Source organism: Poecilia reticulata, linkage group LG22 (assembly GCF_000633615.1).
Source record: "Poecilia reticulata strain Guanapo linkage group LG22, Guppy_female_1.0+MT, whole genome shotgun sequence".
Taxonomy (NCBI): Eukaryota; Metazoa; Chordata; class Actinopteri; order Cyprinodontiformes; family Poeciliidae; genus Poecilia; species Poecilia reticulata.
In genome coordinates, this window is record NC_024352.1 from 9228544 (window position 1) to 9253721 (window position 25178).

The window sequence follows — 25178 nt, forward strand, 5'->3', positions numbered from 1 at the left end:
AGACGAGAAAAAGCCTCCATTGTTCCAGCGATGGCCGCAGAGCGCTGACCTCTGTTCATCAACACAGAGCAGCACAGACTCTGCTTCGTCCACTTCCACTGCTTTAATTTGCCCTGCTGTTGTCATGAGGCACAGTGCGCCTTTGTGATTCCTGTTGGGTTTTCACGAGCTCGTTCTCTGTGAATCTGACGTAAGTGGAGAAGATAGACAAGACTTCTTGATAAGGGGGTGAAAAATGGTGAAAAGGGATTGAGGATGAAGAGAATAATTTTGGATCGAAGGTACTGGCTCTGGTCGGGGGTTTGACTTTACATCTAAACAATTCAATAGTTAAATGTAGATTTAATGTCTTCAGGTTTCCTGTCCACAAATCCAGCTCGGACGACGGATCAGGAGGTAAGAACAACTTTTTACTGGCGTTCTCGTATTTCCCCGACTCTTCCTTTAGATACCATAATCATGTTTTCATTTTTAATGTCAAATTGTAAAAGCGTGCTCCTTGCATGTTTCTCTTTAGGAAAATGGGATGCAAGGAAAAAGAGCAAGTCTTTATGGCAGAGTTTCCGCAAGTCACAGAAGGGAGTGATGCGCCAGACTTCAAAAGGTAAAAAAAAACAACAGAAAAATAATGTGATTAATACAAGTTATTGAGCAATATAGCTGAGTGTTTTATTATTTGACCTGCTGATTTAAACGCTGCGCTTGTTTGTTTCAGGTGACGATGTTGGCTTCGTTGCCAGCGAGATCACGATGAGCGATGAAGAGCGTATTCAGCTGATGATGATGGTGAAGGAGAATATGATCTCGATAGAGGAAGCCCTCGCACGGGTATGGAGTCATAAATATTATATTCGCAAAACAGAAAAGTTGCAGTGAATTGAGACAAGCTAATAATCAACAAAGACCTGTTAGAAAAAGTTTCTTTAAAAAAAAAAAAGTTAAAATGAGCAAACAGGTGGAGATAAATACATGACATCATCAAGGATGATCAGAACTGAAACTTATTATGTAGATTCAATAAAGACAGGGTGGTTTATTTCATGTCTTTATGTAAATGTTGATGAATTCGGCTGAGCAAAACTCCAAATTCTGTTTCTCAAATAAGTTTAATATTCCATAACATCAATAAAAAGCAGTGTTTTTACTCCATATCTGGGTTGTTTTTGCATAAATTGCTGCAACCATGCAACATAGTGTCAGTTACCACCTTGCTGAGGTGTTGGGGAAGCTCATGTTACTTTAACAGTGCACATTTTCTGGGTACTTTTGTTATTGAGTCATTTGTAAACATATACGTCCACATTTTTTCCTTCCACACAACTTTCCTGTAAAAAAAATGTCGATACAGTATTCTGTAAACAACCAGCTTTTCCAGCACTGACTCATTTTGGCTCAAATCTTTTGCTGTAGGACTGACAACCGTTAGCTCAATAGTGTTAGCGTAGCTGTAACTTTGCATGTCTGGATTTAAAAAATAATTTTTAAGTTCATTTATATTCACACTTCATGATGTTTAATAATCATCAAAATTGAGATTAAAAATAAATATTTTGAATATGTCAGTGTGTAAAAAATGTTTCACATGTTTAATGTACTGAAGATCTAATTTATTGAGATGCATCTGTATGTTTTATTTAACCTAAAAAACATGAATGGAATATGTTCCATCCTCCACTGTTGAACTGTAAACCATATTTACCTGTATGACTGAGTGATAAATTGCTCTAGAAGGTATTGCGATAAACGATAATATTGTTTTGTGACCATGTTGAAGTAAACATAATGGTAACGGCATAATAATAGATTCTCAAAGATCAATAAACTTTCAATTCCAATGAAAGTTTATTGGAACTTTCATTGGAATTGAAAGTTCCAATAAACTTTCAATTTTGGATGTTTAAAATGGAAGACATTTTAAACATCCAAAACAATAGAAATGACAAATAAAAGGATTTATGAGGTTTCTGTAAACAAAATTCTTCTGCTTGTTACGACAAACTTCCCTCGTCTCACTGAACCAACCGAAAAGCTTCTGTCTCTCTTTGCAGCTGAAGGAGTTTGAGACCCAGAGCAGACAGACGAGCCGGTGCGACCCCCCCGAGTCCCCGGAACCCTCGGGGCCCGGCCCAAACGACTCATTCAGCTGCACCGTGAGTCTCTCCGCTCCCCTTGCTCGTTGTTTACCTCTGAATTGCTAACTCGTGCAGCGGCGGCGCCTCTGGTTTGCTGCTGCCAAGGCCGCTGAGCTATTGACAGCACTTCTCCTCTTTGGCTCTGCCTGTGTCCCGGCGGTGAACCGAGGCCCCTCTAAAGCTCTGCAGCTCAGGGCCCTTTCCCAACCGCAGGGCTCCGGCTGGACTCCTATTCATTGCTGTCAAAGCGCTAACCCCCCATTGTGCTGCAGCGGGCGGCCTGATTCAGCACAGGCCCACTGTTATGCACGCCGCAGCTCTTTTATGCACCAGTGGGCCGATAAGGGCACATTTTTCAGATTCATCTGAACATCCTCTTTGCTTCTGATGAACTTCATTTGTTGATTTCTCTCTAATTTCCCCTCATATTGAAGTTTCTTTTTAATACCAGCTGTTGTTTTGTCTCCAGATAAGTATTCTGGGTCACACTCGCTGCCTCCGTTCTGGTCAGACCTTAGACACGCCGCTGACTTCCAGTTCAGACGGTGGCTGGCGTTATTTCCGAGCACACACCCGTGCCTTTTCACACACCTGATTTTAGCCTTGCTTTCACACGTAGCTTAATGGTTTGCCATCTGCCTGATGCGCAGTAATACTTCTGTGGTTTCCTGCAGTGTATTTATACGCAACGATGTTCTGTAACGAGAAGCAGAGGCAGGCTGTGTTACTGTTTGTAAAAATAGACAATGTTCAATTAAATTAAGATGGAAATATCAACATTTCTTTATTTCTTTTTTGTTTTTTTGTAGCCTGTTGAGCAGTCTGACAACGAGGAGGAATCTCCGACGTTCAAAAGGCTCCACAAACTGGTCAACTCCACTCGGAAAGTGAAGAAGAAGCTGATCAGAATAGATGAGTCCAAAAGGCTCGCAGCGGACGGTACTGAAGCCTCTGTCTCTTTACATACACATAAAAGTATTACTAACCCTTTAACTTTTTTGTTTCACAAGTGAAAATGTGATGTGAAAGTGTTCACCTAACCCTCGCTCTCCATCCTCCGTGTGAAACCACACGTATAGCTGCAGGTCTGCTGGGTTTGCCTCAGCTTCAGTCTGATTTTTGTTGTTGATTCTTCAGTGCAAAGTTTCCCAAAAATGTCTGTCTAACTTTCAACTCTTATTAGCGATTCTGAATTGGATTTAGGTTTGAAATCTGAGTAGGGGATTCTTCTAGATAATTAAATATGGTTTGCTCTAAGCCAGGTCTGTGTAGCTCCTGCTGTTTTCAGGGTGATTGGACGTTGAACCTCTGCATCAATCTCTGGTTCTGGTTCAGGTTCAGGTTCTGTTTTGTCTCCAGTGTTTCCTTGTATTTAACATCATCCATGTTTGCGTCACTTTTGGACCAGCTTCCATCTGAGCGAAGTTTGTCTTCCTCACTTCCCTTCTTCAAATCAATCGAAATTGGTGTCAAACATTTGCGCAGCAAAAAGTTTGTTTAAAGATATTAGGACGTGTTTCCAGAGGTCATCAAAGGTCAGCCAGCTCCCCACCACATTTATAAAATCAAAGCAATTTTGCGTCAATAAATTGTGATTTAAATATATATATATATATACACACATTAGTTGCACAAACCTAGCAAAATAAATTAGTAAAAAAATTGTTTGATTTTGTTAATGTGAGAGCAGAGGTGACCTCTGGAAACTGTTTTTTTTTTTTTTTTGTTTTTGTTTTTTTTATGTTAAAAATTACAGCAGCACAAATAACATTTTTGGTGTGAAATTGACACCATGTTTCATTTGACCTCTGGAAACATTTATTAAAATAACAGCACAAACAGACATTTCTGCCACTCAAACATGGGGGTCGACATCTCTCAAGTCCAGTTTCTTTGTCCCCGGTGATTAAATGCATCCCCACAGCAGGATGCTGCTCTCATGACTTCTCCTAGCTTTCTTTCAACAATGGCTTTCATCTCACCAAGCTTGGGGACAAAGAAATCCAGATTTATGGTGTGAAAACTAAGAGCATCCCCCACCTGAGCTGAGGATCTCTGCAGCTCCTCCTGAGTAACCACTGGACCTCTTAGTTTCTTCTCTGCTTAAACCTCTGGTCAGATTAGATGAGCATTGTTTCTTGGTAGTTTAGCATCTGTGCAGTTGAGCAAACGGACTGTAGTCGTTTATAATTGTGCAAACTCTACATACATTCCTGTTCTTCTAAGAACTCAGTTTTCATGCGAGTTGTACGTTTGTTTACCCAGAGAGCCTGAGCGTAGATGGTCTACCCTGTGGTGACAGCAGCGTCTCCCAGCATCCAGGTGTGCAGAGGAAACCCTTGGTTTGTCCCCTGGACTCCTTGGCTTCTGCTCTGCAGAAGCAGCTGGACTCCGACAGCCTGACCACGTCCCCGTCCTCCAGCAGCCTGGACACGTGCAGCAGCCAGAAGGCAGCGCAGGGCTGCGGGAGGTGCAGCGGGAGCCCCGCTCATCAGGAGGCCGGTGTGGCGGAGGCCGGCGAGGGCTCCTCCTTCTCGGAAACGGAGGGGTGCGGCGAAGAGGAGCCCAAAATGGCGCGGTCGGTGACCGACGGAGAGCTCCGTCATCGGGCTCTGGGCTTGCTTAGCCATCATGGAGTGAGTACTGGTGGTACTGGAGTACTGCATCATGTTGGTTAGAATGTTCTGATTGATTTCTAATATACGGTAATTGTAATGTCCTGATTTGCCGGTATCAACTTTAGAAACTAAATGTTGCTAGCAGTGCTTCCCGCCATGAATGAAAGGTACTGATTTATATTAAGAGAGGCTACGTCACACTGTGTGAGAGTGAGCAATGCAAAACCGCGCAAAAGTAAAACCGGGTCGTAATATTTCAATTAGCACAGTTAGCATGGCTAACTGTAGACATCAGTATCTGCATGAAACAACTCAAACTTAAGACTTTCTAAGACCACTATTGAAGAAAGTTAAAACCTATTTCTCCACAGAAATGTAACTTCGTCCAGCCAAGTGGTGATAAATTTCCACTTACCCATGATGGATGTAGATACTGAGACTAGCTAGCAAAGATAAGTTAGCAGCTTGTTAGTGGTAGCCTCAACGATTTTAGATGCATGAATTTAAGATATTTTAATGCCTTCATTTTAGATACAATAAGACTTCTTAAGGATGCGCGCACACCTAGTTTCCTGCCCTCAGTAACAGCTTCCAGACCGAAGAGTGTTTCTGTGACGCGGCCAAGGGGTGTCAGATTCACACCACTTGGTAGGACTTAAGGATCATTCACTGGTCATAAAAATATTGTATTTTTGGGCTTCTGTCTGGTCATTCATCAGTTTATTTATTTATTTATTTTTGGACTTCCTTCCTGGTTCAGTCCAGACCAGTTATGTGACACGGGACTCAGTTGTCTTGTGTATCCATTAGTCTCTGCTTGTATGTTGAAATGCTGCACTGATAGATAGATACTAGGAACAGTCCCCGACCACTGTTCCTAGTATCTATTAACAAACTCTTAACTTTTGAATGTTTTGTTCTGTGGTTTCTCGCAGAGAGCTTGCAGCTTTGGAGGATTTGACCTGACCAGTCGCTCCGTTCAAACAGTCACTTCTGACATTGACAGCACTGTATGTTACTGAAATTTAAAATGGGCTAACTTCAACACTATGCTAACCAACTGTTAACTTCTAAATATGTCAGAACTTTTCCTTAGCATTTTCTGTGTTATAATTGTTAGTATACTGGATTTATATAGAGTTTGTTTAGGGTTAAACCGGGTTGAAAATGTGCTTAAAACATCCCAGTGTAATATAATGGAGTTTGTGGTTGGAATGCAGCAAAGTGATGTGTGAAAACTTTTCCAAGGCATTGAACCATTCTCCTTCTTTTTCTGTTTAAATTAGACAAAAGATGGAGAGAGTGACTTCAGAGACGAAGTCAAGTCTCCCTCGCTGTCACGGATTTCTCTGGGTAAAAAAGTCAAGTCAGTGAGGGAAACCATGAGAAAACACATATCCAAGAGATACCATTGTTCTCTCTCCGAGCAGGTACAGAGTGTTGAGGCTTGGTCATCAAACCCATTAAAAACTCTGGTAATAACCTCTTTATTCTTGCTCTACTTTGCCACAGTCGAGTCCGGACCGAGTAGCCAGCTGCCCTCACTCGCCTCAGACCGACGCCGACTCTTTGGAGAAACCCAAACTGAAGCCAGGAGGCTCAGTGGAGAGCCTGAGGAGCTCCCTCAGCGGCCAGAGCTCCATGAGTAAGTCAGCTGGTTTGCTGCTGTTAGGTAGGATTTGCCTAGTTTGTGTTTGACCAGATGTGTTGTGTTTATTGTCCAAGCATTTTCCCATCTGTTACAAAGCAGATGAAAAATTGCTGATTGACCCATAGAAGCTCGTGATCTTGATGTATGGTTTTTTTTTGTTTTTTTTTTTGTGATTTTCATAGGTGGCCAGACGGTCGGCACCACCGACTCGTCCAACAGCAACAGAGAAAGTGTGAAGTCGGAGGATGGAGAAGAAGACGAGCTGCCTTACCGTGGACCTTTCTGTGGACGCGCGTTGGTTCACACCGACTTCATCCCGAGTCCCTATGACACGGACTCCCTCAAACTGAAGGTGCGCTGCAATAAGGTTGCGTTCATACCAGCCCTGTTTGGTCCACTTTAATCGTACTCCGGTTCGTTTGGGGAGGCGTGAAGGCACAATCGAACTCTGATGCAGACCTAAAGATTGAACTCTAGTCCGTTTAAGAAGTCCGTTTAAGAACCACGGTCTCAGTTCAGTTGAAGTGAACTCTGGTGCGGTTCAGCAGAACAGAGAGACCGCTGCAAAAGCAGAAAGTGGACTATAACGCAGGGTATTCTGGGTAAATGCAACAAAAACAAACACAAGAGTCTAGTGCTAATGGGAGAAATGCCTCGTGGTCTTTGACCAGCAGCGAAAGAGAAATCCTACAACCTTTAAAATCTTAAACCACTTAGTTTCATCTACTAAAAGTTGCGTTCAGTGTCTTCTTCTGGGGTTTTTGTGACATTTTCTTCAGCAGTTCTTGGTGCAGCGCCGCCAGAGGCGATTGCTGCGTGAGCAGGTTTTCAATTTGTTTGGATTGTTTGACACAGTGCCGTACAAAAGTGAACCGCATCAGCTGAAAATGTAACAAATGCTGTAATTTTGGTCCCGAATCGAACCAAGTCTACCGGACTAAAAGGTGTGAAAACACCCTAAATCACACAGTGCACAGAGAACACCTGATGTATCAAAAGAAACTCACTCCAAAGCTCTGATTGCAGTGTGGAGACGTGATCGACATCATCAGTAAGCCCCCGATGGGCACCTGGATGGGAATGCTCAACGGGAAAGTCGGCACCTTCAAGTTCATCTACGTGGATGTTCTGAACGAGGAGGTGAAGCCCAAGAAGACGCGCAGGAGGAGAAAGGCCCGGCACCCCAAACCCACATCGGTGGAGGAGCTGCTGGAGCGCATTAATCTGAAGGTAAACGTGACGACAAGCAGCCACACAAACAGAAACATACAGGAGTTTTTGGTGCTAAAGCAAGGATCTCACCCACAGCACCAACCACACCGTAACCACAGTTCAAAATGGGAAACACAGTAGAACATGACCACACTCAAGAAAAACATGCAGCTGAGAGCTTAAAGAACTTTCTTAGAGATTGATAATCAGTTGAAGCTCTTAATTTTCTAACTTAATTTTTAAGCAACTAACTGAATCTGGAAATAACGTTAAGATTCTTAAGTAACAACTTCCTCACCAAAGAGAGTTGCTGTCAATTCAACTGGATTTTATGAATGCAGCTAAATACAAACACACCCCAATGTGATCTGGTAGCCCCTACGGATGGTGTGTTTATCGATCGTTATCTTGAGTTTAGACTGTCGGCTGCCTTCGAATTGTAAAGAAAAACTTTTCCACTTCTTTCATTTCCTATATGTTTGCAATACTTCTTGCTCAGAAATGAGTACAATAGATCCAGATAATACAATCAAATGCATGAGAAAACTTTCAAACTGTATTTGGAGCTTTTTGAAATCTGTTTGGGATTAATGTAGTTTCATGACTTGCTTGTCAAGCTTTATAAAAACCTCTCCTCTCCACAGGAGCATCTCCCCACCTTCCTTTTTAACGGATATGAGGATCTGGACACGTTCCAGCTGCTGGAGGAGGAAGACCTGGACGAGCTGAACATCACAGACCCCCAGCACAGAGCGGTGCTGCTCACCGCCGTGGAGCTGCTGCAGGAGTATGAAGGTAGGTCTGAAACGGCACAGACAGGACTCCTGCAAAGACGGGAGAAAAAAAAGTGATGTACAACTCGGAATAAATGTGGAAAAACAAAATGGTAGAAAAAATACTCAACCCACACTTGATTTATTTTCCAGCTCTCACCAAATGTCTTTGGTATCCTTCCTTCCTTCTTTCATGTCCTTCATTCCTTCCTTCATTTTGTCGTTCATTCTGCAATATCCTTCCTTGCTTCCTTTCTTCACGTCTCCTGTATCATTCCTTCTTTCCTTCTTTCCTTTGATATCCTTCCTTGATTCGGTCCTTCATGTCTTTGATGTCTTTCTATGCTTCCTTTATGTCTTAAGTTTCCTCCTTCACGTGGTAATTATAGTAAAGTTCTGTTTCTTTAAGAAAAAAATTACTGAAGCAAATAACTGAATTTGGAAAATTGAATTTGGAAATTGTGTATGTATAAAAATATTCACACGCACAAGCAGATGCTCGGATATAAATGTGACACTAATGTGACTGTCCGCCCCCTGCTGGTGGCTGCAGGAAGCAGCGACCCCGAGCGGAGCGCCCAGTCCGGGCCGTCCCAGGAGAAGCTGCTCCTGGACCGGCGCGGCGCCCTGGGCGACTCGCCGCGGGACTCGGGCTGCTACGAGAGCAACGAGAACCTGGAGAACGGTAACGACAGCCTGACCCGCCTCTGAGCCCTGTCCTCTCTCCTTCAGCCCTCCTCTTCCTCAGTCTAGAAACACTCCGGAGGCTTCTCTTCCTCCTCGACGCTCCGGCATTCCGACCCACCAGCTTCAGCTTTCACGCTCTTCCCGAAAGACTTTGTCACCATTTACCGCCGATGCTCTTCTTCCCCCGGTTTTCTGCTGCTGCGCCACTTTGTCAGGCAGAGCTAAACTAAACACTCGATGACGGATTTCTGTTTTCATGAGACTAGAAGTTCAAGGTCAACCTCGAAAACCCTCAAGCGGTCTAAATGTGGAGCAGCTTGCAGGTTCTGCTCAGCGGTCTGAGCTCTTTTCTGCTTTCGCTGCAAATAGAGATGTTTGAACCGCCGTGAGAGGAGAGTGTTTAATAATCGAGCTTTTGTTCGTGTTTTGTTTTACTTTCTCTTAACTTTCTCGTAATTGCAGTACATACTTACCGTGAGTGCTTGGCCTATTTACAGCTACGGGGCGGGTCAGAAGTTTACATACAGTCGTCGCTGACATGAATCTTGTCGTTTCAGACTTTAAGTAGTTGAACTGCTCCTTTTTTAGGTTGAAATTATTAACCAACTCAAATGTAACGACTACATGAGCGAATTTTCAAAACGAGACGTAGGGCTGCAGCAAACGATTATTTTCAGTATTATTCTGACGATTAATCGGATAAAAATAGTTTGACATGTTTAAGATTTTTCATTTTTATACAATATTAGAAAAACAAACGATTAAAGTAACAAAATAAATGCATTTTTTATCAGAAAATAAACATTTTATTGCCTAAAGTTGAATAACACAGCATGCCACTTCAATATATTTGAGTTTATAGAGCAGCAAGATTGAACTTGTGCAGATTAGAAAAAATCTCACAATAACAAAACTGCCATCAGTTCATATTAGCAACATTAATTAAAGTTGTACAGTCATTCAAATGTCATTTCGATGTAGAATCAAGAGCCTGAAACCTCTTGAGTTTCTTGTTCTGCGACTGTGTAAACCTCTGAACTGTACATCATGCTTACTGTGGTTGTTTGCTGGAGTTTGCTAACTGTTAAAACATAAACGCTTGTATTTATTGTAAAAGAAAAAGATGAAACGCTCTGAATGTCACCGTGTCGGCTCGGCCTCACCCGTGTTCTGCTGAGATTCTGCTTTTCGTGTGTATATTTTTCTAGTTTTGTGAAATGTCATGTTGCACAATATTTTATCATGTGCCTGAAAGCTGCTTGGTGCAGTGGAATTAAAGTATTTTACTTCATAGTCTACCTGTCGAAATGTGGCATTTTTGTATAACTAACTTGTAAAATGCACTAGAACGCAGAGCTGATGTGACGTTTTGAGTGAAAGTTAGACGGTTCTTCCAGAAGCAGCTCGGGTTCTGAAGTGGGCTTCTGTCGTGGTTGAGCGTGAGGAATAAACAGCTCCATGCTTCACCACACCGGACTTCTCGCCTTTTCTTTCACACATCATTCATTCCAGCTCTCACCGCTTGGCCGCTTCCTTTTTGCAGCTTCTCCGTGTTCCAGCTGTGGCGTTCTTCTGCGTCTCATAAAAACATTCACACTTCTTGAAGTTTTTCACATTTTGTTGTGTTACGGCCACGTATTTCTACGTACTGTATGTGATGGATCAACACAAAGTGAATTTTTGACTATCTAACAGTGAGACATGCAGCAGTATGTCTTACTGTACAGCAGTATGTCGTACCTCTACAAGGTAGAATCACCATGACATTTATTTCAGAATTCTGACTTTTGATCATGGAGGATTAAAGTCAGAATTCCGAGGGGGGAAAAGCCCCATCCATCTTCCTATTTTTAACCAGTTTTCTTGTCTCCACAGCATGATGCTGCCGCCACTAAGTTCCAGTCTGATAAGCTGAGTGAGGTGGAGACATGCTTGCTCTTTTTATTATTATTATTATTATTATCATTATTATTATGGTTATCAAATTTAAAGTGGCTGAATACAAATCCAAGTCACGCTTTTCAGATTTTTATTTGCAAACAAATGTTTGTTTTTCATCCACCCACCCCGCATTGGTCGTTTGCACAAAATCGAAGTAAAATGTGTAAAATTTGTGGCTTTAACATGACAAAATGTTGGGAAATGGTTGGAAAAGTTGCAAGAAACTGTTGGTACAATGTGTAAAAGAACCGGGTGGCACCTCCATGATCCACACACACTTCCCTTGTTATTCCAGGACGGCTCAGAAAATCCGCTGCATCCATCAACAGGTCTCCGTCTGGATTTGAGACCGGTCACATCCCGCCCCCCGATCCTGTCCTAATCTCCCCTTCGCTGTCTCCTCTCCAAACCAAAGCTCCGCTCCCCTCCGTTCCACCGTCTATCAGACTCCAGAAGAACTGCTTTGGCCTCCGGAACTCTAGAAGTCACAGCTGCACAGAGCTTAGAAGAAACCCGGCAGCCGTTCAGATGCGGCACTGCGTCTCCCTAAAAGCTCTCCAGAAAGATCAAGAGAGGAAACCCCCCAACCCTAAAGACTGGGATCTGCCCACCGCAACGCCCACCCGGCCCCCACAGCGCGCCGTAGACCCTCTGGATGCGTGCAGAGCGTCTAACCCGGTCAAACGTCAGGCATTGGCCCCTAAACAGGAAGAAAAAACGGGGAGCAGCATTCAGTTTCACCAAGCTCCAGAGAAGTTAAGTCGGCCAGATTCATTCAGAGACTTCTTCCCGACAGAAACCACCTGCAGGCACGAACGCACCGATCAGGTCTCTGCAAGTCGCTCCGTTTCTGCCGCTTCAGAAGCTCGACGGCTGAAAATGAAAAGAAATGCCAAGGTTTCTACGCATTCAGTAAATTAGGAGCAAAAATGATTCCAGTTCCAAAGAGTTTACCCAAAACTGGAACCAATTTGTGCTAAAGTTGAGATTTCACGTGCAATAAGGAAACTTTTAATTTTTTGTAATTTTTTTTTGTCTTTGCTGCAGCTGTGTCTGGATGTGGCTTTTCTTTGATTTAGAAAAATGGAATCCGTTCCGAGTCCAGCTGCAGCTCAGCAGCATTTCATCTGACATCGCCGAGGTTCATAAGCTTCAAACTTGGAGAATGCTTGTTGCATTCAAGTAAATATATCTTCCCAGATGAGATGAATGAAATGTTTACAGTGCGTCCTTTTGGATGAATGTTTTATACAAATGTAATGACGCTTACAGAATTCAGACGTCAGCCGCAGCATCACATGACTCATTTCCTGTCTGTTTCCCACAATTAGTGTTTTATTGTAAATGGCATGCAGCTTACTTGTTTATTAATTTAAGTAATAAAGTTTGCTTTATTAAATATGTTGTATGTAAAAGTACAAGCACGCTGCTAAGGGTCTGACATTCTGTAAAATCTCTAGAAAAATCTCAATTTAAAATATTCTTTCCAGATTTTACTGCTACAAAAATATTCTGTTTACAGCTAAATAAGCCGGTATGAGAATTTCATAGATTTTCATTATGCTACAGTTTAACAAAGTTATCCAAGTAATTATTCTTTTGATTTCCCAGTAAATTAGTACATTATCAAAAACGTTAAACTGATAAATGGCACATATTCATTACAGATGTTTCGAGCATTAATTTCACTTCATTTTTATATTTTTAAATTAGAATCTTGTATAAAATCTTTTTTTTTAAAGTATTTTTAATACAATAATGTGACAAAGGCCCACATAATCAAGGTGAGTCGACAGTTTGGCAAAAGGTCAGTGATGGTTTAGTGGAAGGAAAAAGTATTTCTCGTTTGTTTTATTGCACAGAATGTTGCACCCTTTCGCTGTCCTTCACTTTATATTTTTTTAAAAAGCTGGTTAGTCAGCTACCTTAATGAGAGACGGCTGGTGCTCCTACGCTTCTTTGCAAATGGAAATATTTCCAAATATTTTTTTTATGTGTGGGGATATTATGTGGTGATAAACCAGGATGTTCTGTCTCTAGTAAAGACGTGTTTTAGTGCCGTACTAGTTTAGCCTACAGCTTAGCCCGAGGCATTTCTTTCAGGCACTGTCTGACCAGCCCCAGGGCGTCCAAAGCCGTACCCCAGGCAATGGTGACCCCCCAGCCCCCGTGGCCGTAGTTGTGAACGACCGGCACGCTTGTGCGGCCCTGCAGGAGCATCCTCTCCCTCTCCACCCTGGGGTTCCTCCTGCTCGGCCTCAACCCGACCCACTCGCCCAGAACCTTCGCTTTCTTCAGGGACGGCTCCAGCCTGCTGCAGCGCTCCAGGATGCTGGCGCTGTCTCCTCTGTCCACATGGAGGCGCCAGTCTCCCTCCTGTCTCGTCCCGCCTATGGTGACGCTGTGGACGCCGGGGTAGATGTAGGTCTTCCCGTCCCCGTCCCTGATGAAGTGCGTCAACCAGGGGGCCTCCACCTGGAGGACCTGGCCCCTGACTGGGTACACGCCTGGGTCTCCCACCAGCGCTTTGGAGCCGAGACCGGAGCAGTTGACGACGAGGTCAAAACCGTCACCTAACTCCTGCAGGCTGCTGACTCTCCTCTGCTCCACCCGGCCTCCTGCTTTTCTAAACCTGCAGGGAAAACGAGCAATACTTCATGAGGCTTACGTTACAGCAAGTCTGTAAGATTTTAAAGGTGACCTATTCCTTGAACACTTTACCGTAGATCTATACAGAAAATGTTTGTTCTGTTTTTTTTTTTTTTGCACAAAATCATTTTTAGATGAGATTTTAGTCTGGTTAGTTCTGCCTGTTTAAATCTCCTTCAGATTGAGCCGTTTTAGGGCCTCCTGCCACTTTAAATCCAAATAATGTCCTGCTGGCCACGTCCCCAAACTCAACGTTTACACACTCGCATGAAAACGGCTGCAACAGATGTGCAATTAAACAACCCTACATCTTTATTATTGGTAGTAGTAGCAATATTTTAGGTAACAATATAGCAAAACATAGACAAAGCAAACATTATGGGATGGTAATGAGGGGAATGAGGAATGTTGTTCATTCTGCTGCAGGTTCTGGATTGGAAGTGCTCGGTATTGATATGGGCAGAGCTCCAAACCGTACATCTTTGAAAAGCAAAAGTGGTGCCTCCTGCATATTCAACTAGAATGCAGCAAGTGATTTCTAGATGGCAAGTCGACAACATAACACTTCTTTTCCAGCAGCCATTGTACAGCGGATACAGCAGTAAAACTGGCTGACCAAATGTGCTGGAGCTCAGCTAGGGCTGCCTTGTTAAGGGGTTGCTAGTTAAGGGGTTGCTAGGTGAGGTGCAACACCTGCTGATTTGTGATGTTACACTTGGAAGGTTTTTGAAACGGGACATTTTCCAGACGCCAAAATACTTGAGCTTGTTGCCAAAAACGGTTATGGTTTTTTGACCCGTTTTTAGAAGCGGTAGAAACCCAAATATATGTACAATAATGTAAGGTCATTTTATTTATATAGCACATTTTCAGCAACAAGGCAATTCAAAGTGCTTTACATGAATTAAAAGGAAATACGAACAAAATGACGTGTAAAATGTGGATTTAAAGATCCCCTTTAAATCAGCTAAATAGGACAAACCTCTCCTCAAGCCAGGGAAGGTAGCTGGAGCATTCACATTTTACAGTAGTGAACACTTGTCCAAACTTGTGGTCTGGAAAACGTTTCAGTTCACGGTCGGTCATGGCTCTGAAGCCAATCACCAAGTCGGACCAGTACGGCTCCTTGGTGGCTGGGACCTCCTTAAAAATCTGCCAGCTGTGAAAGAAACGAAAGCAAAATGAATGAATGAAAATTGACTGGTGATTTTTTTTTTCTGTTATGATCTATATAATGGTACCCAGAGCTGAGTATTACGCCGGCATCTGGAGCGTGCTGGGATTGTGCGATAGCCAGAAGGTGATCAAAGCTGTCCTTGAACCAGCGGCGTTGTCTTTCCAGAGGAATATCTGAGGGGGGGGGGGAGATGTGCAGTAAAATCATCAGTTTCAGCTTTTACACATTTTAACACGGCACATCAAAATTCACCGTGTAACAGCGGAAGGAAAAATATCTTATTCGGTCCTCTGAGTCGATACTTTGTGGAACAATGTGTCTTTTGGGGTTTGTTTCTTCTCTCTAGAGTAATTGACTATTTTTTACAAACTGGCTCATGATTACTCAGGCTAGATGAAGGTTAAGGTAAGGTAATGTTATTTATATAGCACATTTTCAGCAACAAGGCAATTGAAAGTGCCTTGAACAGTTTGTACAAACATCCGTTTGTCTCAGATTCTAAATTAAATTTAGACCTGGGCTTTGACTGGGCCAGTCTAATATGAATTTATCTGTAGCTCTGGACTGAACTAACACCTGAGTTTTGAGTCTTCTGCTGCCTCCAACGGCCTCCATCCCTGCTGAAGAACAGAGTATTGTCCTTTATTAATCAGATGGTAGGGAAATTCACAAAATATAATCTATATCTACTGTATGTTAAAGTACCCACTAAAATCTGATATAGGACATTTTTAAATACATTCAGTTCTTTTGTACAAGGTCATATGTGAGAAGAGACGACTTGTTTATATAAATATGGCACAAAAATGGACATTATTGCTGAGAAATGATGACATTACTGAAAACAGACATATCTATAACACTGATATGTTGAAAACAATCCACACACCATCTGTTGTACACAAGTTAAATCTAATAGATGCTTGAACTTCAGATTAAATTGTTTCATTCATGGGTAGCAGAGTTACGGGGGATAGTACTGACAGCCTTTTTCTGGTTTTTAATGATCATAAAACATAATTTTTCTACCACTTTAGACTAAAATGAACAACTTTGCTTCCATCCTCCCCCCTAAAAAAGTAAGTTTTGCAATGTGACAAAATGTGGAAAAAGTTGAAGTCAACTCGCACCTGGAAATGGAGCCGCAAACACGATCCCGGCAGCTCCATCACTGGTGGTGTCCGGGCTGAACTTCTCCGCCAGCAGCGTGACCGAGCAGACGGGCAGCGACTCCGCGATGCAGACGGCGGTGGAGAGCCCGACCACCCCGGCCCCCACCACGACCACCCGGACTCCCGTCATCTCTCACGGCCGCAGGCAGCAGAGGCGTCCCGGTTTGCTGAAACACAGACCTTTGCTTTGACTTTTTTTTTTTTTTTTTATCGGCCCAAGTTAATCCTCAACTAGGAGTTGCGGTGTAACTGATCCCATTCAAGAACCAACAACCAAAACGTCACTGTGAGCAACTTTCTCCGTGATAACGCGATAATCATCGACAGCGCGGCCATTGAAATGTCATATTTATAAAACGACACCTGCCGGCATACATCTGCTGTGCTGACACATTAAGCACAAAAATGCTTCCACGACAGGAGAAATGTTTTTCAGATAGATACCAAACGCCGAAGGGAGAGAAAACGATCCACAGACTTTCTGTTTTGATATAGTATTTATCCAAGTTCTACAACGCTGAAGTTGGCCTCCGATTCGCAGCTTCTGATTTTTGAAAAGGGCCATTCCGCTTCATTCAATCTGGACTGGAGCAGGTTGTTTATTCTATCGATCATTTTCACCATCCGTCTTTACGCATAGCCCATTTCATAAATTATTTTCATAAACGACAATCACAGATTTTTCCATAAACATTTCTAGTTACTCAAAAATACTTCAATCATAGTTACTCACCTTGTTCCTTTATCGACTGAAGCTAAACTTGAGTTGCTTTTCAGACTTTTTCTGTAATGCTGTTAACCTTTTCACGTACACTTGTATTCTGTTACCATAGGTACTTTCAAAAGAAATTATCCAAAATAAAAGCATTTAACATACATTACACAACGGTAACTTTAATTACTTGGCTTTTACAAGTCAAATAAAAATTGAATACTCAACAAATGTAAAAATATTTGATCTCTGTTTTGTTAAAAAATAAAAATTAAAAAAAATCAAGCATTTTTTTTTATGGACTCGGAAGCTTCAAATCCGAGGCTAACTTCAGCAAACTTTCCCATCTTACATCCGGGATGACCATCCTTCGGTCGCGAACGTACAGGTCCTAAAGGCGGTATAGCCAGCAAATATTGGTTGTATAAAATGCAACATTTAAAATACAAAAAGAAAGTTACTTAGAAAAAAATATCCCTGTTCTGTACGTTCAGGGATCGCGTTTGCTGCTCTATTTCCAGGTGCGAGTTGACTTCAACTTTTTCCACATTTTGTCACATTGCGAATTTGTGGTTAAGGTTGCGGACAAACGTTACTGTTGATCTACAAATCATGCATCGTTTTGTTGTCCATTCATAGAGTTTGTGTGAAGCCGATCCTGAGCATGTGTAGATCAGCGCACCGCAGATCACGCGTTACATCTCGCGATAAACGAGTCGCTTTGACACACTGAGTTCAGCGAAGGTAAGGTCCTTAAAGCTCACTAGTTTTAGTTACATTGCGGCTCTCAGAAGTCTGCTGAATGCGTTGCTAGCAGCCATTCATTATAGAACATTAACACAACCGTATTCATAGCTGTGTTAGCTGGTTGCGGCTTCATTCATGTCAGCCTGGGATGCATTGGTTGAAAAGGCTAGCTTGATTGCTAACTGTCAAGGCTTCAATTAATCTCTTAAACATTTATTGCATCATTTGAACGCTGCTAATACAATACAACAAGCATTGAAACCAAGCAATGACTAAATGTATCAGTTCGGCTTTGTTGTACCAACCTCAGAGGAGTCTACTACGGAGAGAAGTTGATCTGAAAAAAGGATAATTTCTGTATGGTGAAGGAGAAATTTTGAAGCTAGTTAAATCACCATGGCAACAGAGCGCAGAAGCGACTTCAGAGCAATTTTCTCGATATTTGCTAAATCCTTTTTTGAATATTAAAATAACCTAACATCTTGTGTTGATTATCTGCGTATAATTTATGATGTATGTGCTGAAACTCCAGTACTTTCCCCCCCCTGTCTGTCAAGAAGCCTGCAGTTTGGTCAATCCTGAAAACACATTTGACAAGAATATGAAAACACAGTTGAACAAAGTAAAAATGTTAAAATGAAGAAAGAAAGCATGATTCTTTAACACTGGACATTAAGATGTATGTCATTTAAAGCAAAGTGCTTCATGTAGAAAACGGGAGAATGTGTTGTCTCACAGTTGAACTGCAAGAAAACCTATTATAAATTCCATCCATCCATTTTCTTGCACCCTTGTCCCTCAGTGGGGTCAGGAGGGGTGCTGGTGCCCATCTCCAGCCAACGTTTCGGGCGAGAGGCGGGGGTCACCCTGGACAGGTCGCCAGTCTGTCGCAGGGCAACACAGAGACACACAGGACACACAACCATGCACACACACACTCACACCTAGGGACAATTTGGAGAGGCCAATTAACCTGACAGTCATGTTTTTGGACTGTGGGAGGAAACCGGAGTACCCGGAGAAAACCCACGCATGCACAGGGAGAACATGCAAACTCCATGCAGAAAGACCCCAAGCCGGGAATCGAACCCAGAACCTTGCTGCAAGGCAACAGCTCTACCAACTGCGCCACTGTGCAACCCCCTATTATAAATTGACTTATTAAAATGTTTTAACATTATAAAATTTAACATTTATATCTGAAGTGTTAGAAAAAAGACTGTTTCTTTGCTGTTACAGAAAACAAGTAAAAATGTTTTTTACACAGGTGGATAAAGTAGCCCAAAATTATACTAAATTAAGAATAGCACTATTTTAACATATTTTACTTAAGTAAAAGTAACAAAGTAGCTATTCAAAAATTACTCAAGTCAAAGTAATAACTTATTTGGCAAAAAGGCTATTCATAATTGAGCAAAACATCAAACATTATATATTTAAACATTACATCATCAGACAGACCAAAATATAAAGTTACATGTATTTTATGGTATATTAAAGATAAAAAATGAGTTATGTAAATAACATAATTAGAAAGTAACAAAAGATAAATCAAGCAGAAGAATATTTTTTTCCAAATCAATTTCTTTTAATATGTTTAATATGAAATTTTAACAAAAACTACAATTGTTTGGTGAATTTCTGGTTAAAGGAAGGAAGAGTATCTAGAAAACTCAAGTAAAAATAGCTTCATAGTAAAATTACTCAAGTAAAAAGTACAATGTAGTAAAAATACTCCTGAAAGTAAATTTTTTCCATAAAGCTTCTTAAGTAAATATCTAGCCTGCATATTGGGAAGTTATAAAAAGTGCAACAAAGGAAGATGCACGCAATTACCTATTTTTCTTTATTGTTCTACAGGATTGTTTGCTAAACAAGTTTCTTCTGAGGGAGAAGATGTCTGTGAAAGAAACGGCTTCGTCGTCCTCCATCATCCCCCTGCGCTCTGACGAGCATCAGCAGAGTATTCTGAGCAAATTCGACAAGCTACGGAAAAAAGACCTGCTTTGCGACATAACTCTAGTGGTGGAGGACGTACACTTCAAGGCTCACAAGGCTCTGCTGGCAGCCAGCAGCGAGTACTTCTCCCTCATGTTCACCGCAGAGCAGCCGGTCCCGCGGTCCACCTACAGGCTGGACGGCATGGCGGCGAAGACGTTCGGCGCGGTCCTGGAGTTCATCTACAGCGCCCAGGTGTGTGTGGAGGAGAGCTCCACGGAGCAGCTCCTGGCCACGGCTCAGAGGGTAAAGGTCAGCGAGCTCGTCCACGTCCTCGTTGAGCTCACAGACTCCACAGGCACGAAGGACGAGAAGACGCCAGACAGAACCGAGGCAGCGGACCTGTCGAAACGCAAACGAGGGCGGCCAAAGAAAAGCGCAGGTGGATTCCGTGACGGCTCAGACGATGTCCAGGCTGCAGAGGGTGACCCTGCTGAAGACCACAACACCGGATCTGGCCAGAGGCGTCAAAGCAAACGTAAGATAAGGACGCCGGTTAAATACAAGGGCTACAGGATCAGCGGTGACGGAGCAGGAAGCAAAGAGCCGGGGGGGAGGGGCTACATGAGGAAGTACCCCAACACTGAGGCGCGATGCGACGACTGCGGGAAAGTCTTCAAGCACCATCTGTTTTTAAAGATCCACCAAAGAACTCACACCGGTTGTTTACAGATTTCATTCAACAAGTCTGTGACCAACAGTCCTGACGCTTGCTCTCACTGAACTTTCTCCTGTTTGTGTCCCATCCCGCTCCCCATCCAGGAGAGAAACCATTCCACTGCTCCGTCTGTGGGAGGAGCTTCACTCAGAAGCACACCTTGCTGGCTCACCAACGCATTCACACGGGGGAGAAGCCGTTCGTTTGCGGCATCTGCTCAAAAGCGCTTTCCACCAAACACTCCCTGCAGGAGCACATGAACCTCCACGAAGGTAGAGCCACAGCGCTTTGCTCCGGCTTCATCAGGGCTCTGAGTTTCAGTTCATCATAAAAACTACGAGCCTTATGGTTTTCTGTTAAGTATACTCTGAAAGTAAGGTTTTTAAAAATACAAAAAAACTTCCACTTTGTAATAGTTGCATCTCGGGTTGGGCATTTATCGTATCGTTTATCATTTATCATGATAAATATCTTAATTTGATTGATTAAAATAAATTCCAATTAATGATGGGTTTTTTTTTTAAAACTTAAAACTGTCCTTATTGTTGGAATTATTAGTTTTACTATCTTCTCCACTGTTCAATAAAAGTGTTAGCATTTTGTTCCCCATTTTAATCGACTTACTTGTTTCCACAGGACAGAAATCCTACGACTGTGATAAATGTGAAAAGACCTTCACTCAAAAGAAACAACTGAAAAGCCACTACAGAGTTCACACAGGTAAGAAAATACCCGCTAAGCACGCTCATGCTTGGTGTTATTACTTTTCACATCACTTTATTTTTTTCTCCTTATTTTTAATCTGAAGGTAAATCGTTACCAGAGTGTGATCTGTGTCATCACAAGTTTATGGATGCAGCTCAGCTGAAGAAGCACCTCAGAACTCACACTGGTAAAATAAAAAAAAAAAATTAAAAAAAAATCCAAACGATTTCTTCATCTTTCTGTCCAGAAACCAAGCGTCATTTTCACAGCGTGCGGAAACTTTGTTTTCCACAGGTGAGAAGCCTTTCACTTGTGAAATCTGTGGCAAATGTTTCACAGCCAAGAGCACGCTGCAGACACACATCATGATTCACAGGTGAGGGATGGAAGTTGTTACTGATTTATTGGCGGTCTAGATACACAGATATCCAACGATTACACTCTCCAGTTATATTAACGCAGACTGTGACAACTTCTGTTTACCCCGACTGTTCAGCTGCATTGTTCTGTTCATCTGCTAGCTCTATGGTTTAGTGTAGAAATTATGTAAAAAGGGTTTTTATATCAGGATAGTGTAAAATATCTGATATAAGACTTAAGATTTTTTATTTGTCGCTATGTTTCTAGAACATAGCAAAATTGCAGTGGTACCCTCAGTGATAAATAGATAAATAAAATGGATAAAAGAATAAATCATATAAATAGTCATAAACATGAAGGAGGCCTCATGAATGTTTGACTGTTGTCATGAAGTGTCACTTAAGAAATAATGACACTTTTAATGCAAAGTTGACAATTTTAAAGGACTTTTAATGCAACTTTTAATGTGACTTTGCGTTAAAAGTGTCGTCATTGACCAAATCACCTGTCATGACAACATACCTAAACATTCATGTAGCCTCCTTTATGTTGATGGCAGTGTCATGTCACCCCTTCAAATAAAGTGTTACCAAAAAACCTAATTAATAGAGTAGTACTGTAAAATATTGTGATAAAACTTTCAGTTCATATCACCTACCTCTAATATTACACCAGCTGTAATGTTGTCATAAACAATCAGTGCTTCATGTTGACTAAAGCCTTTCTGTTACGTTCCTGTTCAGAGGTGAGAAGCCGTATAAATGTAGCATCTGTGAGAAGTCTTTCTCAGACCCCAGCGCCAGGCGGCGCCACATCGCCTCCCACTCTGGGAAGAAACCCTTCACCTGCTCCTTCTGTGGCCTGTCCTTTACCCGGCCGGACAACCTGAAAACGCACACGAAGTCTCACAACAAGGAGAGACCCGCCGCCACGGCGACCGAGGCCTCACCAGCCGCGCCGCCGGAGGAGCCGCGCAACGTCCTCCATCTGCAGCCATACCCGCCGGCGCTCAGCTCTGAGCAGGAGATCCAGCTGGTGGTGGCTGGCGAGGTGAACAACATCAACTTCGTTCCGGGTCAGGATCAGGAGATCAGCCTAGTCGCCGCTGACGGAGAGACGGCGCAGTCGGCCCACTCCAGGGTCACCCTCCTGGCCCAGCCGGCGGGGCCGATCCAGAACCTGGCGCTGGTCGCTCAGGGAGACGCCGCGGCCCACGCCCCGCAGGTTCACTCCATCGGCATGTTGGAGAGCCACCAGCCGGAGCAGATGCACGTCATCACCCTGAGTAAAGAAGCCATGGACCAGCTGCAGGCCCACCACGGCCCGCCGCATCCTCTGCAGATAGCGCGGCCCCTCCAGGTGATGCAGCAGCCGCAGCAGCTGGCCGTGGCGCAGGAGAGCTCGCAGGTTCACAGCCAGGCCATCCACATCAGCAGCCAGGTCAGCCAACCGATCTCCATCAGCCAGACCAGCGAGCAGATCTCCAGCCACCACATCCAGGGGCAGACATTCCAGATCCAGGCGGGGACCGTGTCTTACCTGTACACCACTGGCCTTCCCCAGGACAGCTCAGAGGAATGCATTATGCAAACTAAGATGTGAAGGTGCTAACAAACCGGTGCTGCTGACACGTTTGTTGTTATGGATGGAGGCGGATCAGAAAGTTGGCCTGTGCTCAGAACAAAAACGAAATGGAACATTTTACCTGTTCAGCTCATCGATAATAATAATGCGGAGACCTTCTTAAATGTTAAGATTACACTAAAAGAATGGAGACACCTAATCCTAATCAATAAGAAGATTACCATAAGGTCTCTCCGTACCCTTAAAAAGTCTTAAATTGATGTATCTAAAATTAAGGCCTTCAAATTTTCTTTAATTGATTGAAAAACAATAAACTGTGATGAAATACATTCATCACACATCTTAAATTTTGTGGTGGCAGAACAATTGATCTCATATTAAATTGTTCTGCCACTCCATGGAGTGCATATATTCCTGCTAGTGCACATATACCATGGAGTATAAATGCTAGTGGTATGCTAGTGGTATACTATATACCACTAGCATTATTTTTTTCTGCCAGGACTTTATTGTTGTGTAAAACTGAGTCTTGTAGACATTTTCATTGCTTTTCATTGCGTGACTGTCTAGGTTTTAAACATCTATCATGGGGAAGTGCTAATTTATCTGGACGATGTTCATCTTAGCCATTGGCTCAGTTCTGTGCCTAACCAATATTGTTTATTTATTTGTGATTTTATTTTGTACATTTCTGTCTTGAATCAAGTCTTATATTCTATTCATAATGGTTTTGAAAATATCTCTAAAAGTCTTACATTTAGTTGGTGAAACTTGCAGAAACCCTGTGTTATTAATAAGCTTTGTATCATTTGACCTACTTCCCCAACAGTCACATTTTGGATAGAAAATGAAATGATCAATTTGGCTAATGACTCTAAATATGTTCTTTTTTTCTTTAAAGTTGTGATTATGCTGATGTTTTAAAAGTTAAAGGTCTGTATTTTGTTCTCATTTGGATACACTATTAAGGGCCTGTTCTTGGTTTGCTCATTATATGCAGGCGCCGTCATTTTCTCAGTTGTAACTAACAGATAAACTAAAGAATACAATGTTAGAACTCAGAGAGCTTAAGTCTTGAATGGAAAAATGTTTATTTGTAAGAAATAATCTGGTGCGATTTGAAAGACAACACAAAAGTCTTTACAGGAAAATAATGATGCCGTAAACTAATAAATATAAACATTAACATGTTTATATTAAAAATGAATAGAAGCAAAAATATATAGAAAGAACGATGTAGCCTGAACTTAACAATCTTTGTACAGTGCCTTACAAAATAATTCATGACCTTTTTCTGTCTTTTTTTTACATTATAACCACAATCATCATTGTATTTATTGGGTTTTATGTGATTGACCATCCAAAAGTGGTGCATAATTGTAAAGTGAAAGAAAATTTTTGTTTTACTAATAAAACTCTGAAAAGTGTGGTGTGCATTTGTATTTTTCCTGTCTGAGTTAAAAACTTTTTAGAAGAGGCTTTTGTTGCAATTACAACTGTAAGTCATGAGGGTATGTGTATATTTTACAGCCATTGGTTTGTGGTGTGCCATTCAGCTCAAGGACGTTTGGGTCAGGAAGCAGGGCAATCATCCAAAGCGCTCTAGCAAGTCCATCTCTGAGTGGCAAATGGAGATTTTGGAGTCTGGACTTAAATCTGATTAGGATGTTGTCAAATAACTTTAAACGGGCTGTTCATGGTCAAAAACCAACCAATGTGTTTCAAATAAAATCATTGTATAAAGGATAACGGACCACAATTCCTCTGAAGTAAAAAGAGCAGTTGTAGCCACCAAAAGTGTCACAAACAGCTATTAAATTATGGAGTTCCTTAATAGGGTTTTTTATCCCCCTTAATAAATGAGATCATTATTTGGAATATTTAAATGAAACCAAAACAGACTAAATCTTTAAGGACGCACTTTGCCAAGAGTCCATTCGGTCTTTCTGTTCTGGGATGTAACCCACCGCTTGCTGTTTCTGCTCTCTGGGTTATTGGCAGTGCTGAAAACTCATGAAGTGTTGAGTTTGTTTTGCTGCCAACGTCCAGGGTCGACTGCTGGCGCTGCCAAAATGTCCTGAGCAGACCTGGGACAGAAATAGAACAGGCATGGAGGTTTACTGCAGAACACAAGTCGAAGTTAAACAAAAAATCTTCAAGGTATCTGATGATATTGAGAACTTCATTATCACCTCTCTTCAACGGGAAAAGCTCAGAACATTAGGTTGAGATTTTGACTTTGAAGTACGCTCAAGGCTCTAGCTAAAGCCTAAAAACTCCCACTCATATTTGATTGAATATATTTTAACAATTTTCTCCACAAGTTGAAAGATTTTGAGCAGTCCCTCCCTTATACTTATTTAATTTACAGCTTAAAATGGACATACCACATGTTAACATAA

At 42.1% G+C, this 25178-nt stretch overlaps 3 protein-coding genes across 13 annotated transcripts in view; 2 read left to right on the forward strand and 1 right to left on the reverse strand.

Moving 5' to 3' along the window:
- Positions 1-12836, forward strand: part of sash1b (SAM and SH3 domain containing 1b) — a 61406-nt gene extending 48570 nt beyond the window's left edge. For 7 of the 8 annotated variants that reach the window (XM_008399054.2, XM_008399055.2, XM_008399056.2 and 4 more), the window contains 15 exons: positions 356-396; positions 518-604; positions 716-828; positions 2049-2150; positions 2942-3071; positions 4398-4768; positions 5686-5760; positions 6037-6180; positions 6263-6395; positions 6584-6753; positions 7428-7631; positions 8258-8408; positions 8940-9071; positions 11310-11911; positions 12062-12836. In XM_008399054.2, the coding sequence (XP_008397276.1) occupies positions 356-396; positions 518-604; positions 716-828; positions 2049-2150; positions 2942-3071; positions 4398-4768; positions 5686-5760; positions 6037-6180; positions 6263-6395; positions 6584-6753; positions 7428-7631; positions 8258-8408; positions 8940-9071; positions 11310-11911; positions 12062-12088 (2482 nt within the window). In that variant the 3' untranslated portion in view covers positions 12089-12836. Of the gene's footprint in view, positions 1-355; positions 397-517; positions 605-715; positions 829-2048; positions 2151-2941; positions 3072-4397; positions 4769-5685; positions 5761-6036; positions 6181-6262; positions 6396-6583; positions 6754-7427; positions 7632-8257; positions 8409-8939; positions 9072-10948; positions 10969-11309; positions 11912-12061 lie in introns of those variants that run through there. The other variant, XM_017302432.1, reaches the window with a different exon arrangement.
- Positions 12753-18254, reverse strand: ddo (D-aspartate oxidase). Of its 3 annotated transcripts, none has more exons than XM_008399066.2 (5): positions 17777-18254; positions 15971-16179; positions 14905-15013; positions 14646-14822; positions 12753-13646 (listed from the first exon to the last, which is right to left on the reverse strand). In XM_008399066.2, exons 2-5 carry the CDS (start codon positions 16140-16142, stop codon positions 13088-13090), a joined length of 1017 nt encoding a protein of 338 aa, XP_008397288.1. In that variant the 5' UTR covers positions 16143-16179; positions 17777-18254; the 3' UTR covers positions 12753-13087. The 3 variants fall into 3 exon arrangements, with proteins under 3 accessions (XP_008397288.1, XP_008397289.1, XP_008397287.1); XM_008399067.1 differs by lacking the exon at positions 17777-18254 and adding an exon at positions 17186-17270; XM_008399065.2 differs by lacking the exon at positions 17777-18254 and adding an exon at positions 16746-16971.
- zbtb24 (zinc finger and BTB domain containing 24) lies at positions 16144-24112 on the forward strand. 2 transcript variants are annotated; one of them, XM_008399069.1, is made up of 7 exons: positions 16144-16298; positions 19332-20130; positions 20232-20399; positions 20764-20847; positions 20936-21019; positions 21127-21208; positions 21936-24112. In XM_008399069.1, the coding sequence occupies exons 2-7, from the start codon at positions 19368-19370 to the stop codon at positions 22792-22794; spliced, it is 2040 nt and encodes a 679-aa protein (XP_008397291.1). In that variant the 5' UTR covers positions 16144-16298; positions 19332-19367; the 3' UTR covers positions 22795-24112. The 2 variants fall into 2 exon arrangements, with proteins under 2 accessions (XP_008397291.1, XP_008397290.1); XM_008399068.2 differs by lacking the exon at positions 16144-16298 and adding an exon at positions 17383-17468.
- Positions 24113-25178: the final 1066 nt, after the last annotated feature.